This window comes from Capsicum annuum, chromosome 10, assembly GCF_002878395.1.
Source record: "Capsicum annuum cultivar UCD-10X-F1 chromosome 10, UCD10Xv1.1, whole genome shotgun sequence".
NCBI lineage: Eukaryota > Viridiplantae > Streptophyta > Magnoliopsida > Solanales > Solanaceae > Capsicum > Capsicum annuum.
Window position 1 is genome coordinate 9,278,129 of NC_061120.1, and position 17,524 is coordinate 9,295,652.

A 17,524-nucleotide genomic window follows, 5' to 3' on the forward strand; every position below is an offset into this window, starting at 1 on the left:
GATACACAAATAATCTCAAAATTAACTCATTAACAGTAATTAATCAAGTAAAACTTAGTTCAAAGGGAGATTATCATATTATTGATCCGTATTGTGAACAGAGTCACACGTGAAAGCGAGAAAAGGAAAAACAAACTATTGATATGGGGTAATATACAAATAATCTCAAATTTTAAAAGCATAGATCAAACTAATTTTTAATGGATCAAAAAGTTGGATGGATTCTTTTTAATACATAAAAAAAAAAAAAAAAAAAAATTAAAAAAAATGACGTGGACTTCTAATATGTCGTTACGTGGCAAAACTGTTTTCTAAAAACCAGCTGTTAAAAGTAATGGCATGGATGAGCCAGTTTTGTAACGACGATGACATGAATAAGCCCAAATTTTAAAGCATGACATAAATGAGCCATTTCTGATAGTTCAGTGGTATATTTAAGCTTTTTCCTAATAATAATAGCATAATCCATAAATGTGTTCTTTAAATTGTCCGATATCTATACCTGTCAACTTTGAAATAACACAAGTGAAACTTAAATTATCAAAATTAAAACAAGCGTATATATACATTAAATCATAATGACATAATACATAAACATATCCTTTAATTTATTTGTTGAAATGACACAATGCAAGTAGAACTTAAATTATCCTAAAGTTAAACATGTGCCCACATGCGTAACATCCTATGTGGCAATTATCTAAGAAGGGTGCAAATACTTAGCATCTTGTAATTGTAAATTAATTAATCTGCAAAAATAGGTAGCTATAATTTAGGCTGTGTTATAGCAACATGCATGGCTATGGAGGCCAACAATGTGTTTCTCCATTTCTCTCTTTTTTTTTTTTTTCCTCTTCATCTTCCTCCCTTGTCCAGTCTGTCATCTCCTACTTGAATAAAAAACATTATATATACATATGTGTATATATATTTTTATAATTATGTATATTATTAAATAACTGTATATACAACATTATGCATCATGCAATGTATGTACCTTGCATCAACAGTTGAATCAAGAACATGTATGTACCTTTATCTATGTCATAAAAGGTACATGCATAACCCCATTTTATGTAAGCTTCAAAGGTGCAAAGTATATATATATATATATATATATTTTGTTTCATCATTTCCCAGAATAGTTAAATCAAGAACAGAAATTTCTCTTATTATAGTGTTCGTTTGGTAATAAGGGAGAACTAATTCTGTGATTAAATTTAGGATCAACTTGTTCTACGTTTGGTTGGGATAAAATTGCTGGATAAGTTTTCCCTGGATTATAATTTGTAGTGTTGAGGGTGAAATAACAATCTCTTTTGGTATAAGAATAACTAATTTCGTGGTTAATTTTAGGACGACCTTGTTCTATGTTTGATTGGGAAAAAATTGCGGAATAACTTTTCACTGGATTGTAGTGTTGAGGGTGGGAATAACAATCTCGTAATAATAATTTCTGGGATAACTTGTTTTCCAACCAAACAAGGTCTAAGGGTGACACCTTTTTCTTATATATGTTGTAAATGTGGAGACTTTTATTTTTTTTAATAATCATGGTGTCCGAGCCAATTTGCATGCATCTTGATTAAATCCATGAGATATCTATCACCGAGGCTATAAAACATATGGGAAAAGAATCACTTACTAGTATTTTTGTCTAGGAATTGAACTTGATATCTCATATTGCTCAACCCACGGCATTGACTATTATGTGCAAATTTAAACTTTATGTGTTTTTAATAATTTAAACTTTATGTGTTTAAATTATTAAAATATACCCTTTTTCTTATTATGCTGCAAATGTGCAAACTTTATGTGTTTTTCTGGGGTTTCACCAGTGCCTGGCCCTTCTCCGAACCTCACACGTAGCTAGTTGCGGAGTCAGGTAGGGCCCTCCTATCCCTTCGGTGAAAAATTACAAATTACGTTATTTACCATGATTAAAAGAGGAGGGGGTGGGGGGTGGAGGGGGTTACGTTGTTATTCATATATCGTTGAAATTATTTTTATGTTAATATAGCAGATGTTGAGTCTTAGATTGTTTATGTTTTTTGAACCTCTTATTAACAATCCTGGAGCTTAAGTGCATCCTTTAATATTGTCCAGAACAGTTGAATCAAGAACATAAATTTTTCTTTTCTTGTTTGCTTTTATTTCTTATTTGTTATACTGTCCTCTGTCCTGTGCCGGGGGTCTATCGGAAACAGCCTCTCTACTTCATCTGTGGTAATGGTATGGACTGCGTACGCTTTACCCTCCCTAGACCTCACTTTGTGGTAATACAGTGGGTATGTTGTTGTTGTTTATACTGTTTTTCTTATATTTTTATGCTATAAATGTGCAAACTCTATGTCATTTTTGGGTTTGACCATTGTCTGGCCCTTTCCCAACCCTGCATATAGTGAGAGCGTAAGTGCACCGGGCTACCCTTTAGTGCAAAACAGTTGAATCAAGAACACAAATTTCTCATATCATATAAAGGGGGTACCCCTTTTTTATGTATGCTGTAAATGTGCATGCCTTTTGTTTTCACCATTTCCCAGAATTGTTGAATCAAGAACTGATATTTCTCTTATTATATATGACAATAAAAGGTGATACCCCCTTTTTCTTGTTGTGTATGTGCATGCAATATTCAAACTTTATATTCTTTTTGTCTTATGTAATGATGTTATTTGTTGGATGTAGATAAAGAGAAAGCATCTAGATTACTTTTTAAAATAACTTTTTCTATAATTGTTCACCTGTAATGAAGGCAATTAAACTAAAGTTCCCTTTGATTGGGGTTACATGATTTTGGTGGTTGGAAGTAAAGAGTGAGTATTGAAATGATGATTAGTTTGAAAATGTAAGAAGTAAGCATGGGTTAGTGTAATCATTTGAACAATTGTTTATTATCATTTTTGCTTTAATGACCATTTTCATTTCTGTTTGAAACTTTGGAAAAAAATTTGATTCCAACAGTTTTTTTTTCTTTCTAATGAGATTAAGGCCTAGCCAGTGCATTCTTTCTTGTGCCTCCTACCACAAAGTAAGCTTCTTTCATACTCATGCTTCTAGTTAGTCTTCTTGGAATCCTTGTATTTTGTTGGAAGTTTGAGGATTTAGTTCGACTTAATGCAAGCGTAGTTGAATGGAATGCGTTGAGTTGAGAAAAATGGATGTTGATGATTCGTGTAGCGGAGTTCAACTAGTTTGGGATTGAGGTGTAGTAGTAAGTAGTTTCCGTTAATGAATGCAAGAGTAGTTGAACAGAACGGTCAAATTGAGCATAATGGATGTTGATGATTTGTCTTTGTGAACCCAAACTAATTTGGGATTAAGGCGTTGTAGGTTTCTTAAAATGAATGCAAGCATAAGGTTTATCAGTTCACACTTCCGTTCTTTAATCGTTTGGAAATGAAGGTTGTTTTAGTCATCTTAGGGAAAATTTGATCTTGATATCCGCAATGATTCCTCCTTTGCTGAATGCAAGCATTGTTGAACGATGTTTCTTGCTTCCTCATTCTTCTGGTTCTTTTTCGTGGCATCATTTTAGCTGTCTGAAAGTTTGTTTCTTTATAGCTTGGTTAAATGCAAATATAGTGGGGCAAAACAGGTCAAATTGAATGAAATGGATGTCGATGGTTTGTACTAGCGAGCCCCAACTAGTCTGGGAGAAGTATAGGTTTCATCGGTTCACATTGTCATTCTTTATTCCTTTGGCCATGTGGGTTGTTTTGGTTATTCTTGGACAAGATTTGATCTTGATATCCTTAATGGTTCCTCCTATGCTTAAAACTTTTGTTCTACTTCGACTGGGGAACTAGCTTTTCATTCTATTAGATTGTATAAGATGTAGATCTTAGGCTGAATTGTCTTCCCGAATTGCATGATTTGACTTGAAGAGCGTTAACTAGCAACTTTCTAGAAATCATAGTTTTAATTTGTCTGCTGCATTCTGCTATGAGCGATGTACAACTCGATACATTTGTTGTTGATTTAGCTTGTCTCTATGTTTCATGCCATATTGTGATTACTTTACTTAATTTTCTTTAACCAAACAACTTTCACGCGCAGCAGCTGGAATTGATCTTGAGTCTCACAGCTTATGCCGATAACGCTCTTTTACATTTATCTTTCTTTATGTTCCTATCCTTTTTCTCTTTTTGTGCACTTCTTTTTTAACTTTATAAGCTTGAATCTGTCACATTTTCATTTAGTTGTGTAATTTACTTCCATTAGCAATTTATAATAAAGCAGAATGAACTTCTCTTCTAATTTTACCTCACAGAATGTATGAATTCAGGCTGATGAAGACGAAAGTAATTGGCACAAAAAGAAGTTCGATGAAGAGCCAGCATGGTCACATAGTCCTCCACACGTAATTTCACAGTTAGCTCAGTGCTTTAGTGAGTGCAAATTTTTTTTTGCTACTTCACCACCTAAATGATTTCTTTGACGGTCGCTGCATCTGTATTATTTTTTGCCTAAAGTTCGGAAAATTTCTTCCTAGGTAGTGCAACCTGAGTGTATTTTATTATTTATAGTACAACAGATGTGTGATTATGATGATGTCTGTGCTTCTTATACATTTCAATTTTCGGGGTAGAAACTGTTCTTCTTAATAAGCCATATACCATACTTTTTCTCATATATAACAAAGCTCGTTTTTGCTATACATATGTGAGGCTGAGCATCTTTCATCACCAGTATTACTATCCAGAAAGAAGTCTTCATATTTTAGTTTTCGAGGCTGGATAAGTCCCACAGGGCAAGTATACGGCCTAAATAGGATTAGCCGATGAGAATGGACTGATAGACTAGTGCATCGAGTAAACTGTCAGGAAGAATGACGTGAAGCATAGTGAAAAGAACGACAGATTACCTTTTTGTTAAGGGCGTTGTTCCCTTTATTTAATATGAGAAGTGATTAATGTGTGTACATTTCCATTGTCATTTGTTCATTTCACTTATCAATTTTGATGGTTGTAGCTAATGCTATGGTTGGACCACGAGCATGGATAGGAGGAATCTTCAATCGCTCGGGCAATAAACGACCTGGAAGCAATAAATATCTTAACTACCCTTTAACTCCTCTTCAGGTAAACCAGAGTACCATGTTGGCCTTTGGTTCTTTCTGTTTGTAGAGATTCGTTGAAACTATTATGGGAGTTCCATTTTACTTCTCCTCGTAATTTATACCTTCTTAACATCGTGATTTTTGCATGTATGTTTAATTTCTGCCAGGAACAAAGCTTACGCAGGCTTCAAGAACGGCTAGGAGTACCTTTTGATGAAACACGCCTAGATCATCAAGTATTTCCGAAATGCTTGTTTTTTTCTCACTTCGTACTAATTTTGGTTCATAGTTATCGTCACATAGAGGCATCTTTTCACAAGGGACTTGGAATATTATATTTATTGATCCAAGTTATCTACCTTCGTATTTGTGTACACTTCGAATGGAAATCTTTTATACTAGATTGACGTACTTTTATGCTTTTTATGGTTAAATTACCTGTATTTTAGAACATAACTAACTCCAATTTTCAGGAAGCTCTTCAAGATCTATGGAATGCAGCATATCCAAATGTTAAGCTTCGAAGTTTGATCTCCGAGCAATGGAAAGATATGGGTTGGCAAGGAGCAAATCCATCAACTGACTTCAGGTCAGGTTCACCCTTTAAGATGCCAAATGTTTTTGTCAAGACACGTTAATACTTTTGTCACTTCTCGTAGCAAGAAATGTGTAAGACCTCTTGGAAGAAGGAGATCGTTGTTTTTCCAACTGCAATAATTAACATGAGTAGTGTTGCCTTTACCTGCTACTATCTGTTGTTTCTTGTACTTCCATTACTTTCTTTTCTGGATTGTTTTGTCTTGAGCCGAGGGTCTATCAGAAAAAGCCTCTCTACCACTGAGGTAGGGGTAAGTTCGGCGTACACTCTACCCAGACCTCTCGTTGTTGTTTTTGTTGTGTTACCTTTTTATCTCTAGAGAAGAAGCTATCCGACTTTGCATTTGCAACGCTTGTCTAATGGCACTTCTATAACAATCAGTATATAACTAAGGATTAGCGAAAAGTGACTCATCGCCTTGTTCACTTTTGGCACTTTGTTAAAATATCCCTGTGTAAACTTCTGGCTCTTAGTTTACTTTAGTAGTCTTAAGGTATTTATCTCATTTGTAAAAATTTCTTGCTGCAGAGGTTGTGGATTTATTTCGCTCGAGAATTTGCTGTATTTTGCAACAAGATATCCGGTATGATTGTTCAGCTGTTCTGCCAAGGACTTAAAGTGTTCATTACGAGTGGTGTTCACAGTAACATTGTCACATAATAACATTACTAATAGTGGATATTCAAAATCAAGAATTGTTTTCATAGGTTGCTTTTCAAACAAAGTGGATCGAGAGCGAATTGGGAATATCCATTTGCAGTTGCTGGGATTAATGTTACATTCATGTTGATTCAGATGCTCGACTTATTCTCAGGTGGATAGTGCGTTGCAAATTTGTGTAAATGCTTTTCAAAATCAGAAACTCTAACCATTGACAATTCTTCTGAGGATTCTCTTAATGTTTTTAAGTAATTCGTACTGATTAAAAGTCATCTCCTATGTTACTCGTACTCTCCAAAAATGTTGTCGACTCATTGCAGGATCCCGCAAAAATGCATTGTTTTTGAAGGATCCCAACAACGTTTTTGGAGAGTCCGAGCAACATAGACCATCTCCACTGATTTCAGATATCAATTACATTTTGTTATCCTTTAGGATGCTGTGGTCTAGAGATAAACTCATTTTCTCTATTAGTATCTAGATTGCCTTTCAGCTGGAAAATATTATGTTATCGCGTTAGAATTGAAAAACCGTCAGCATTTTAGAGTAACTGGAAAATGTGAGCTGACATTTGTACTTCTTTTTCTGTTGCAGAAAAACCAAAGTGTCTTCCAGGACTAAATTTTGTAAAGTTAATAGGAGGTAAGCCAGTAAGGTACATAGAAAAACTAATCTATACTTGTTAGTTGTAGTTCTATTTAGATGACCGTTGCTTTCTGAAAAAAAAAAATGCAGAAGATGATGAGGCGTTTGATGTTCTATACTGTATAGCATTTGCGATGATGGATGCGCAGTGGCTGGCTATGCGTGCTTCATATATGGACTTTAATGTATACGCTCCCTCTCTTGCTCTCTCTGTATGTATATGAGTAATACATAGTCTATGTTGACCATATGAGGAGCATGTCGTGAGCTTATGGATTAAGATCAACTCAAGGGCAAGTAAGCACTCTAACTTTGAGTATGCACATGTAGACACTCACCTCAACTCGTCTCCATTGTGTCAGTTGAACGCTCCAACTTATAAAATGATCATCTAGAAATCTCCAAAATTTGTATGTCACGTCAGTGTTGGGCGTCCAGTCAACACAGTGGGGATGAGCTGGAGTGTTTAATTGCCAGTTGGGATCTAGTTGAGGTGTCTAGATATGCACTCTCAAAGTTGAAGTGCTTACTTGTTAGTTGAGGCCAAGTTTGAGTGTTTGTTTATTATTACGCCTTTAGAAAATGTTGATGCTGATTATTTTCTGATCGAATGCTATCATTTAGGTAGTCTACCTACATTGAACCTATATATTGCTCGGACTCTCCACTAATGTCGCTGCTCCCGTGTCAGATCCTCCAAAAATGTCCGGCTTTTGAAGGATCCGACATGCACCTGGCGACATTTTTGAAGTGTCTGAGCAACACGCTTCTATCTATCTACTAAATGTTTTTTGCCTTATTCCATCAGGACGTTTTGCAAGCGACGAGGACGCAGTTAGAGAGGGAATTATCATTAGATGATATACAAAGAATAGAAGAACTACCAGCATTCAACTTGATATAGTAGCAAGGACTTTCATCCTCACACATTCTGCAGATTCCCAAGGGGTAGTTAAAGACGGTTGCTCAGACTCTTCAATAATGTCAACGGGCGCATGTCGGATTTTAGTGTATTTTTCAAGGACCTGACACGCGTACAATAATATTTTTGGAGAATGCGAGCAATACAGGTTAAAGATATTTTTGGAGAATGCGAGCAATATAGGTTAAAGATAGTCAGTGTGTTAAAAAATGATTTAGATACATCAAGTAGCTAAACCTAAAGATTTTTGTACATAAGGTGGTGGTTTTGGCTACACATAGTTGCTTAATTGGTCCAATATTTCTAGCGAGTCTTTTTAGTCATATCATAGATCTAAATGCTATAAATGTAGGAAATATAGAAAAATTGTAGTTTTTTTTTTTTTTTTTTTTTTTTTTTTTTTTTTTTTGTATAATATCGGATTGAGATCAATGTTACTGATTAAGTTCATGACCTTAAGTTATAAGGGAAAAAGGTTCGAAATATGCTAAATTTTGGCGAAATTTGTTGTACACATCTCAACTTTGCGGAGGTTCTATGACCCCCTCGATTAATTATTATCGTATTTTTGTGGCATATATTTGTCCAGCTGGACTACTGTGTGAATACACGCACACTGAGCGCATAAAGATCTGAAGTAGTCCAGCTGGACAAATATATGTCACAGAAATACGGTGATAAATAGTCGATGGAGGGCAATAGGACCCCGCAAAGTTGAGGCGTGTTATAGCAAATTTCGCTAAAGTGAGTATCAAACGAAAAAAAGAGAAATAGACGAATCAAAAGCTCACAAATTTAATTAGTTTATAATATATTATAAATAAATGTTCTTTGATATTGCACGAATTTATCATTTAATGGCATTATTTTCATTCATTACCTTTTTCATTGAAAGATCTTTTTGCAAATCTAAAGACTTTTTGCATTTGTAATTCTCTTTCTTTCTAACCCTTTTTAAGTTGCATTCACAAATTTAGTCAATTATTAACATATCGAAAAATAACATAAACATACACCATAACTTATCATATTTATACGAATTTTCACTCTTATAAAATAATTACAAAAATTTTAACTAATTATGTATCTTCATTGGATGTATCGGGAGCTGACTATGTATCTCGACAGACCCAAAATCGGAAAAAATGTATTGGGGGCTAATTATGTATCTTTACAAAAAAAAAAATCATTGGATGTATCGAGAGCTAATTATGTATCTCGACAGACCCAAAGTCGAGATTTTTAGTAATTATGCCAAACGTTGAAATTTTCTATAATTAAACTGAAAACAGTCACAGTCGGGATTTATGTTGTCTGGCCATAATATATTAAACAAATTATAAAAACCTAATACATCCAAAAAGTCACTCTTTGTGGAAAATTTTTAGCAATTAGTGATTGATAAGTAACAATCTTTATTGGAAATTCCACAAACTTTTAATTTCATTGGACAGCAAACCTAATAAACGACATTTCAAATAAGGAAAAATTATTCAATGTAGCCATCTCAACCCATATATTACTCTTCATAATAATACTTTGAAAAAAATTACATAGCATAATGAGATTATGTGCAACTAAAAATCCTGTGAAATTTATAAAGTGAAATGCTAGGTTTTAAAATAAAGCCAAATCTCACCATTTTTTTAAACAAAAAATGAGTGTTAATAGCACTATTTATGAAATTTTCTCTTAATATAATTACTTTCTAAAATTGCCTCCAATATTGGTCCTGTCCAATCATCAAGTAATTTAAATTTGATAGATTTAATTTTTTAAAATTTTTATACTGAATTTCTTGTACTTTAAAATACCAGTAGTAAGATTTAATGTTTATTAAAATTTTAGAAAATTTTCTTATATGATTCTATATTCTGCATAAAAATTCTTGATTCTGATTAATCTGTAACTAGAGTGTTACATCCACCTCTTATTATAAAGAACTTTTATACTAATAATGCATATATTATACTATAAAACTTAGTCTATTATTAGGTTATTAACTAGTTATTATCTTTTTAAATAACTTGGTAATATAGAAGTCTTTTCACTCTCAATTTTAGAAATTAAATTCTACCCAAAAGGGTAAAATATTCATCATGCACTCATGTCTTTGATTCCCAAAAAGTGGATTACATAATTCATATCCTAGTTGAATTATACAAACAATGTGCCACACACAACAAATTGCATACTTACCAACATGGATTGTGGTGTAGTGGTGGGAATACTTTAACCTTAATCAGAGATCTCGCATTCGAGTTCTAGGTATAAGGAAAATCCTGTTGAGAACGCCACCTTCAGAATGGACCCTACAATGTACGATTCGTCATCCAAATTAATCGGAGCTCCAATACGAATATCGGACACCGAATGAGAAATTTTTTTTGTATACTTTATAAATTGACTAGGATAAGAAGCAACATGCCCCATGTGTGTGTGGGAGTTGTTTGTTGGGGGTTGCCTAAAATTTCACCAATTGCCATATGGTTAGTGGTTGTGCTTTTAATTTAACATGATGTTCTTTGTCTCCAAAAATGAAATTCATCCATATTGAGATTCATTTCTTTTTTAATAGGGAAAAAGTTTTCTAAATATACCTAAATTTTAGCGAAATTTGTTGTAACATGTCTCAACTTTGCGGGGGTTTAATGACTCTCCTAGATTATTATTTACTGTATTTCTGTGGCATATATTTGCTTAGTTAGATCACTTTAAATCCTTACGCGCTCAGAGTGCGTATATTCACGCAGTGATCCAGCTGGCAAATATATGCCACAGAATTACGGTAAAAAAATCTAGGGAGTCATAGGACCCCCGCAAAATTAAGGCGTGTTACAATAAATTTCGTCAAAGTTTAGGTATATTTCGAACCTTTCTCCCCTTTTAATATATTAAAAATTCAATATAACAAACTTGTAAAATATAGTGGTTGATGTTCTCTTCTATATTACTCTATTTTTTTCATACATATGTTTATTATGTTTTACTTCTGCCGAGAGTTGATCGAAAATAATTTCTCTATTTTTACAAAATAGAAGAAATATTGTGTACATATTACCCTCCCAAACTTCACTTGTAAAAGTACACTGATATATTGTTGTTGTAAATAGTATTTTTGGTACCTCAATTATTGATAAATATTGATTTTGATCGTTATAATATATGATCCAACATATTTAATCATTTGAATAAATAAAATATATATTTTTGGTACCTTTATATAGGAAAATGTATTATATATGTACTACTTTCATACAAGCTTAACATAATACATGAGTAGTTAAGTGGTAGCTTAATTAATAAGTATGGTGAATTATACTTGTGAATATTCACAAGTAAAAGAACAGGAGATAACACTTTTGGTTCCTCAATTATTGGTCAATTTTAATTTTGATTCCTGTGATATATGACTCGACATATTTAATCTTCAATTAGTTTAAATGTACGCGTTTGATCTATTTACGTAGTATAACACATGAATATTTAGACAGTGAAACGTTTAATAAGCCGGGCTATGCAATACATCTAATTTAATCAAATCATAATACAAATATGAAATATCAAATAGAGAATGAATAAATTAGAAGAAAAAAAGAAGAAGAAGAAATGATTGAACTTACATATACTATGGAAAACTTTCATAGACAACACTAGTCACTAGATTATGAGCTTAATTAGTGGCATAATTTTCCAAAGTGGCCTTTCTTATGCTCAAGAAGTCAAGGTTAACTAAAACATTAATTAATGAATTTAAGTTTTGTGCATTGTCTGTGTATAAAATATTCTAATTCATTAAGTAAATTTGATCTGCTATTACATGTTACTCAATTTTTTCTTTTTCAATTTTTATGTAAGAAATTGGATAACGTGCATGTTACTCAATTTTTTCTTTTTCAATTTTTATGTAAGAAATAGGATAACCTGCAATATTAAGTTAAATTTATTTGATAGTGTAGTATATTTTTATATACTTAAAAGTAAACTCTAATTAATTGATAAATTGGACAAACAATTAAGTGCTACTACTAATTTGTACTTGTAGATTATCCTAGGAACAAAATATTAGGTAAAAGTCCAATATAATGAATTCCATGTACTTCCAATGGAGTAATTAATGGATGCCAAAAGTCTGAAACCTAACTCTCAAGTGCTGAATGACTTTAATCATATCATGTATTACTAGCTAGCATATGAGGATAAAAATATAAAGTTTATGGATATTTATAAAAATTGAATTTATTGTTAGGTATTTAGTAAAGTTTTAAAATTTGAGCAAAAATTATTAAGTTGCAAAAGACATTGTCAATGCTAGACTAGTCTATTTTGTTTTTATTGTAGCCAATAGTATTGGAGTTTATATCTTCCACAAGATTTTTGTTTTTTTCCAATCATGACTTGTGTAGTGAGAAATTTTAAGCATTTAAGTGAGAACATAATATTATTTTATGACAATAGATAGGAATTTAGTACAAACACATGTTTTAAAAATAATGTAACCTCCTGTCCATTAATATCATTTTAGAAAGGAAAAAAAAGTCTGATGTAATAAGTTATGGCAGGAAAGTCTTGGCGTGACGGATAAAGTTATTATCATATGATCAGAAAGTCATGATTTTGAGCTCGTAAAACTGTTTTTTTTATAGAAGTGCAAGATAAAGGTTGATCTCAGGGGCGGAATCAACCTTTGACTAGGGGATTGATAAAGAAATGGACTTTGGGCCAAACTCAACCTCAAAAGTTAGCTCATGAGGGGAGGATTGTCCTAGACCATATAAGGAGATCAAGGACCCTTTATAACCCACCGATGTGGGACTCCAACACCCCTTCGCACGCCCAGGACTAGACATCTGGAGCGTGGACAATATAAGACGAGGGGCCCAACATCAGAAACAATAAACTGAGTGGGCCTAGCTTTGATACCATGATAAAGAAATGTACCTACTTTTTCATATCATACACCCTTATGAATGAATGAATCAAAAAAATGTGACTCCTAAAATAGTCCCCCTCCTCTCTTTCTTCAAAGACAGAGGTACAACCCCAATAACAGAAAGAGAAAGAAGTAAAGTCCCACATCGGTGGGTTATAAAGGGTCCTTGATCTCCTTATATGGTCTTGGGCAATGCTCTCCTCATAAGCTAGCTTTTGAGGTTGAGTTAGGCACAAGGTCCATTTCTTTATCATGGTATCAGAGTCTAGCCCACTCAGTTCATTGTTTACGATGTTGGGCCCCCCGTCTTATATTATCCACGATCCAGATGTCCAGCCATGGGCGTGTGAGGGTGTTGGAGTCCCACATCGTTGGGTTAAAGGGTCCTTGATCTCCTTATATGGTCTTGGGCAATTCTCCCCTCATGAGCTAGCTTTTGAGGTTGAGTTTGGCCCAAGGTCTATTTCTTTATCATGGGTTCCAAACCCGTTTCGATAGGAAATTATATTTTTAATATATGATTAAAATAATTTTTTATGTATATATTATAGATATTGCACCCCCTTTGACTAGTTTTTCTTTGAATTTTGAACCTCCTCGATGAAAATTCTGACTCCGTCTCTAATTGATCTAAATGTTGTTTAAGGTTATGAAGAAAAAAGAGTAATTACAGTTGAGAACATTTCTGGAATATTGTATAAATTGTCTTTTCAATCAAAATTATATTTGAAAAAGAAATTAATGTTTTCTTAATTTGCTAAAGTGATAAGTACTTTATTTTGAACCGAATTTAAAGGACACTTAAAATGGACCAGACATAGCATATTGCTTTTCCACTATATAAATTAGTGATTGTGATTTATTTATTTTCTTTATCTGGTGTTTGATATTTTGATGAGGTCACGATTAATTTAAAGTCATATCCCGCAAACCTCGTTTAAGGGGAAAGTGTTTTCGAACAATTTTTTTTGAGTTCAAATTCGAAACTTGCAATTGAAATCTCTAATTAAAGGTGAAGAGATCATATTCATTCCACCATAATTCTTGTCGGCGATATGAGTTTTATATTAATTTCTAAGATCTCTTGAGTTGACTTTCACTAATCTCTTGTGGAAAAAGTTGACTAATATTAACATTTATAACGAATTACAAAATTAAATTTTTCGTTGTAATTTTAGTAAGGAGCACTTTTGTCTTTTTGCAGGAATTTGAATTAATGAAATCAGCAAATTTCGATTATTGATTAATGATTAAAATGAAAAACAAAAATTACAATTACCACCTTAGCCCTTCTCTCATAGCAAACGTATCTCTAGATTTTTATTTTAGTCCACACAGATACAACAACGATAAAATATCAAGTATAATTTCACAAGTGAATCTGAGAAAGATACGATGTATGCTGTCTTACTTCTATCGTATGAACGTAGAGAGATTATTTCAAATATTTCTAAGTCCACACAAATAATACTTTAATTTTGCATTAAAATTTTTTCCTTGTGCCTAAGCAATATTCATAGGTTGGGTCACTTGGGATGGAAGTTTTACTTCATTGAAGAAAAGAAAATAGCATACCTTTGGGGAGAAAATTTTGGCAAACAACATAAATTCCGACAGTTAGAAGCTTAATTACAAAAAAAATTCATATTTTGCATAATTACTGAAATCTCAATTTTAGGTCTGTCGAAATATATAATTAGCTCTCAATACATCTATGAAGATACATTTTTTCTTTGTAAAGATACATAATTTTCTGACATATTTTTTTTTATTTTGGATCTGTCAAGATACATAATTAACTCCTGATACATCAAACAAAGATATATAATTAGTTGAAATTTTTGTAATTACTTTGTAAGATGGAAATTTATATAAATATGATAAGTTAGGATGTATATTATGTTATTTTGGCAAAAAAATATGTATCATTAATTCAATTTGAAAAAATATGCCAACCAAATTTAGACCCAACAACGAGTCCACCTAAGGTTTTAGACTTTTTGGGTGCTTCTTTAAATTATTAACTAACTCATTCAATGCACCGATATATATATCTGATGGAATAATTAAAATAATTGAGGTGCGCACAAGTTGACTCGATCAATTAAAATACAGACAAACACTGTAGATTGATATTTTAATTGATCGAGTCAACTTGTGCGCACCTCAATTATTCCATCAGAATCTGCAGTACCGGCTTGTATTTTGAGTTTTCCACCGATATTTGGCCCTCATTGAGCTCGACTAGATTTGAATCTATGCTGAAAAGTCCTTCATTGAAGGGTAAAACACTCGCCGTTTGTATTTTGAGTTTTCCACCGATATTCCGCCCTCACTGGGCTCAACTAAATTCGGATTTACATTGAAAAGTCCTTCGTTGGAGGGTAAAACACTCGTACACTCCTAATAAAGACGACTTCATACCCAGGACTCGAATCCGAGACCCCTGATTAAAACTGTATGAATACTTAAGGCATACTGGAGTAATAGATTAGTTCTTTCTCTGTATAAACATCACATATTTTGCAGAAGATCTACTAAACAAATGAAGGGTTGCAAGAACTGCAATTCAAGAGAAAGGACTTCATTGACATTCTAATGATCATGTGTCCCAATTAGTCCACAGTTACAAAGAGCCATATATTGCAGCTCGTCTCTCGGTTCATCTCAAGTTTTTATCGCGCTTATAAGCTACGCTCTTTCCTATACAAAAAGTAGTCACAAAAATCATAAGCTTAAAAGCCAAACTCTCTATACATAAGATGCATCGAGGAGTCTCAGTAGAGGCCAATTGTTAGCGTCCAAAGATGATTTCATCGTTTGAGTTTTTGATCAACCATGACGAATACTCATGTAGGTGAAGTCATGATGCTGGACCCCTAACTGCTTTAGCCAAGAATCAGCCACGCTAAAAAGCGAAACCAGCTTCTCTTGGTCCTTTCCGCTACTATCTGAAATCCACACGTCACCCTGCATCTTGTAAGTGGCTAAACCGAAAGGTGGGAGAGAGATGCTTTCCCCTTCCTTTCTTTTCCTACTACCATTCTCCATATCATCGTCAATGTCCATATCTGGACAAAAGATGAAAGATGTGGAGTAAGAATATTCCGAATAGACACTAGTAGAGTGAAGAATAAAGCAATATCATTTGTTCAAAGGACAAAGGGAATAATACCTTGAAAAGAGGAAGAAAGGGTGTGGAAAGTGAGAAAGCACGTCGACAAGTCCTTAATGGTTCTTCCCATGGGAATGTGATATATCGGATACCTACAAATTTTTCATCTCAATAAAGTTTTAGTGACCCGATCATTCCTTTATTCCCTTTTCCATATTTGATGGTTGCAATGAAAGAAGCTAGTCATCAACAAGAACAGAATAAAGCATCAATGAAACAGTATCATATACGATATGTTACAGGGGAAACACGATCTCCTGATTCTTCTTAACATAAAATTTACGTCACCTTATGTAAGTACTTGGATGGAAACACAATTTAATGCATCTAAATCACTTGAATTCAGTAAAGTCGTACAGATAAACGATAGATGCCAGGACGATAAGTTGCAAACAGAGAGTAAAAGTTGTCATACCAAGCAACAGCCATCCAACTAGCAGGCGAAAGATCTACGCTTCTCAACGACATCAATCCAGGGTATCTTTCAGCCAAGCCATTAATCTGAAATGTGATACGAGTTGGTGTTAGATTCACATAAATTAAAAGAAGAAACATATTCTTAATCATAAAGTGGAATTACATAAATCTAACGTCATAAAGAAAGAACATAGGCTTCTAGTTATATCATAAAAAAAGGGCAGCCCGGTGCACTAAAGCTACCGCTATGCGCGGTGTCTAGGGAAGGGCCCCACCACAAGGTTGTATTGTACGCAGTCTTACCTTGCATTTCTGCCAGAGGCTATTTCCAAGGCTTGAACCCATCAATAGCTAATATTATATCATATGATAAAATATTAGCTACTGATGGTTTTGGGGAAAAAACTGTATAAAAAGGTGTATATAAGTCTATTAGATTAGCTAACACTAACATGGTAACAACTCGATAATTCTGTATAGACTTCTTTATCGCATAAAAATGACGTAATTTGGTAAAGATGATACCTTATCCATCAGAGGAACTCTTCCATATGGAGTACATCTCTCGAAATACTGAAAATAAAGGAAGCCCAATCTATCGTTCGTTCTGCTTAAGCTATCTTGTTCAGCTACGCCGCCTTCCTCGGAGGAGCATCCATCCCATCTCGATAGCTTTTCGCTCTCGCTCTCGTCACTTAACGAATCGCTGTACGAATCCCTCATCTCACAAACAGATTCAGCCTCCTCCCTAAAAAGAACATAACGTTTTTACACGATCATCGTAATTTAACATGTTATAACAGTACCTGTTCCTAGTTGGTTTACAAAGTAATTAACTTCAACAGAAAGCAACAAACCACCTTTCCTAATTTTGACCAGCTCAACATAGTGCATAAGCATTAAAAGGACGGCTCCGTGCATTAAAGCTCCCGCTATGCACGAGGTCCGCGGAAGGGCCAACTACAAGGGTCTAGCAACTTTACCCTACATTTCTTCAAGATACTGTTTCCCTAACACGAACCCGTGACCTTTTATAGTCACATGGAGGCAACTTTACCAGCTACGCCGAGGCCCTTCAAAAGCCAAGAAACCACCTTTCCAAATTTTGACCA

At 33.8% G+C, this 17,524-nt stretch overlaps 2 protein-coding genes across 8 annotated transcripts; one reads left to right on the top strand and one right to left on the bottom strand.

Annotated features, from left to right (window-relative positions):
• The first annotated feature begins 804 nt into the window (after positions 1 to 804).
• Positions 805 to 8,558, top strand: LOC107844837 (ELMO domain-containing protein A). Of its 7 annotated transcripts, none has more exons than XM_016689181.2 (10): positions 805 to 1,053; positions 4,289 to 4,363; positions 4,975 to 5,084; positions 5,230 to 5,298; positions 5,536 to 5,651; positions 6,189 to 6,243; positions 6,354 to 6,474; positions 6,915 to 6,962; positions 7,056 to 7,150; positions 7,774 to 8,539. In XM_016689181.2, the coding sequence occupies exons 3-10, from the start codon at positions 4,983 to 4,985 to the stop codon at positions 7,867 to 7,869; spliced, it is 702 nt and encodes a 233-aa protein (XP_016544667.1). In that variant the 5' UTR covers positions 805 to 1,053; positions 4,289 to 4,363; positions 4,975 to 4,982; the 3' UTR covers positions 7,870 to 8,539. The 7 variants fall into 7 exon arrangements, 6 of the variants coding, with proteins under 6 accessions (XP_016544667.1, XP_016544666.1, XP_016544665.1 ...); XM_016689180.2 differs by having other exon boundaries at positions 809 to 1,076; positions 4,289 to 4,391; positions 7,774 to 8,537; XM_016689179.2 differs by having other exon boundaries at positions 809 to 1,053; positions 4,289 to 4,391; positions 7,774 to 8,537.
• A 6,830-nt stretch (positions 8,559 to 15,388) lies between these two features.
• On the bottom strand, positions 15,389 to 17,160 carry LOC107845756 (the record flags this gene model as incomplete). The annotated part of the gene is given in 4 exon segments (XM_047398488.1): positions 15,389 to 15,891; positions 15,996 to 16,087; positions 16,411 to 16,496; positions 16,938 to 17,160. Coding segments are annotated over 4 exon segments (640 nt in total), but the record flags the coding sequence as incomplete, so codon positions are not given.
• Between the last annotated feature and the right edge of the window lie 364 nt (positions 17,161 to 17,524).

Bases quoted from the DNA above. Each gene is read 5' to 3' on its own strand.
- LOC107844837 (XM_016689178.2), top strand. From the start codon at position 2,981: ATGAGATTAAGGCCTAGCCAGTGCATTCTTTCTTGTGCCTCCTACCAC. The intron at 3,032-4,288 runs GTAAGCTTCTTT...GTATGAATTCAG, and splicing joins CTTGTGCCTCCTACCACAAA to GCTGATGAAGACGAAAGTAA. The intron at 7,151-7,773 runs GTATACGCTCCC...TTATTCCATCAG, and splicing joins CTTCATATATGGACTTTAAT to GACGTTTTGCAAGCGACGAG.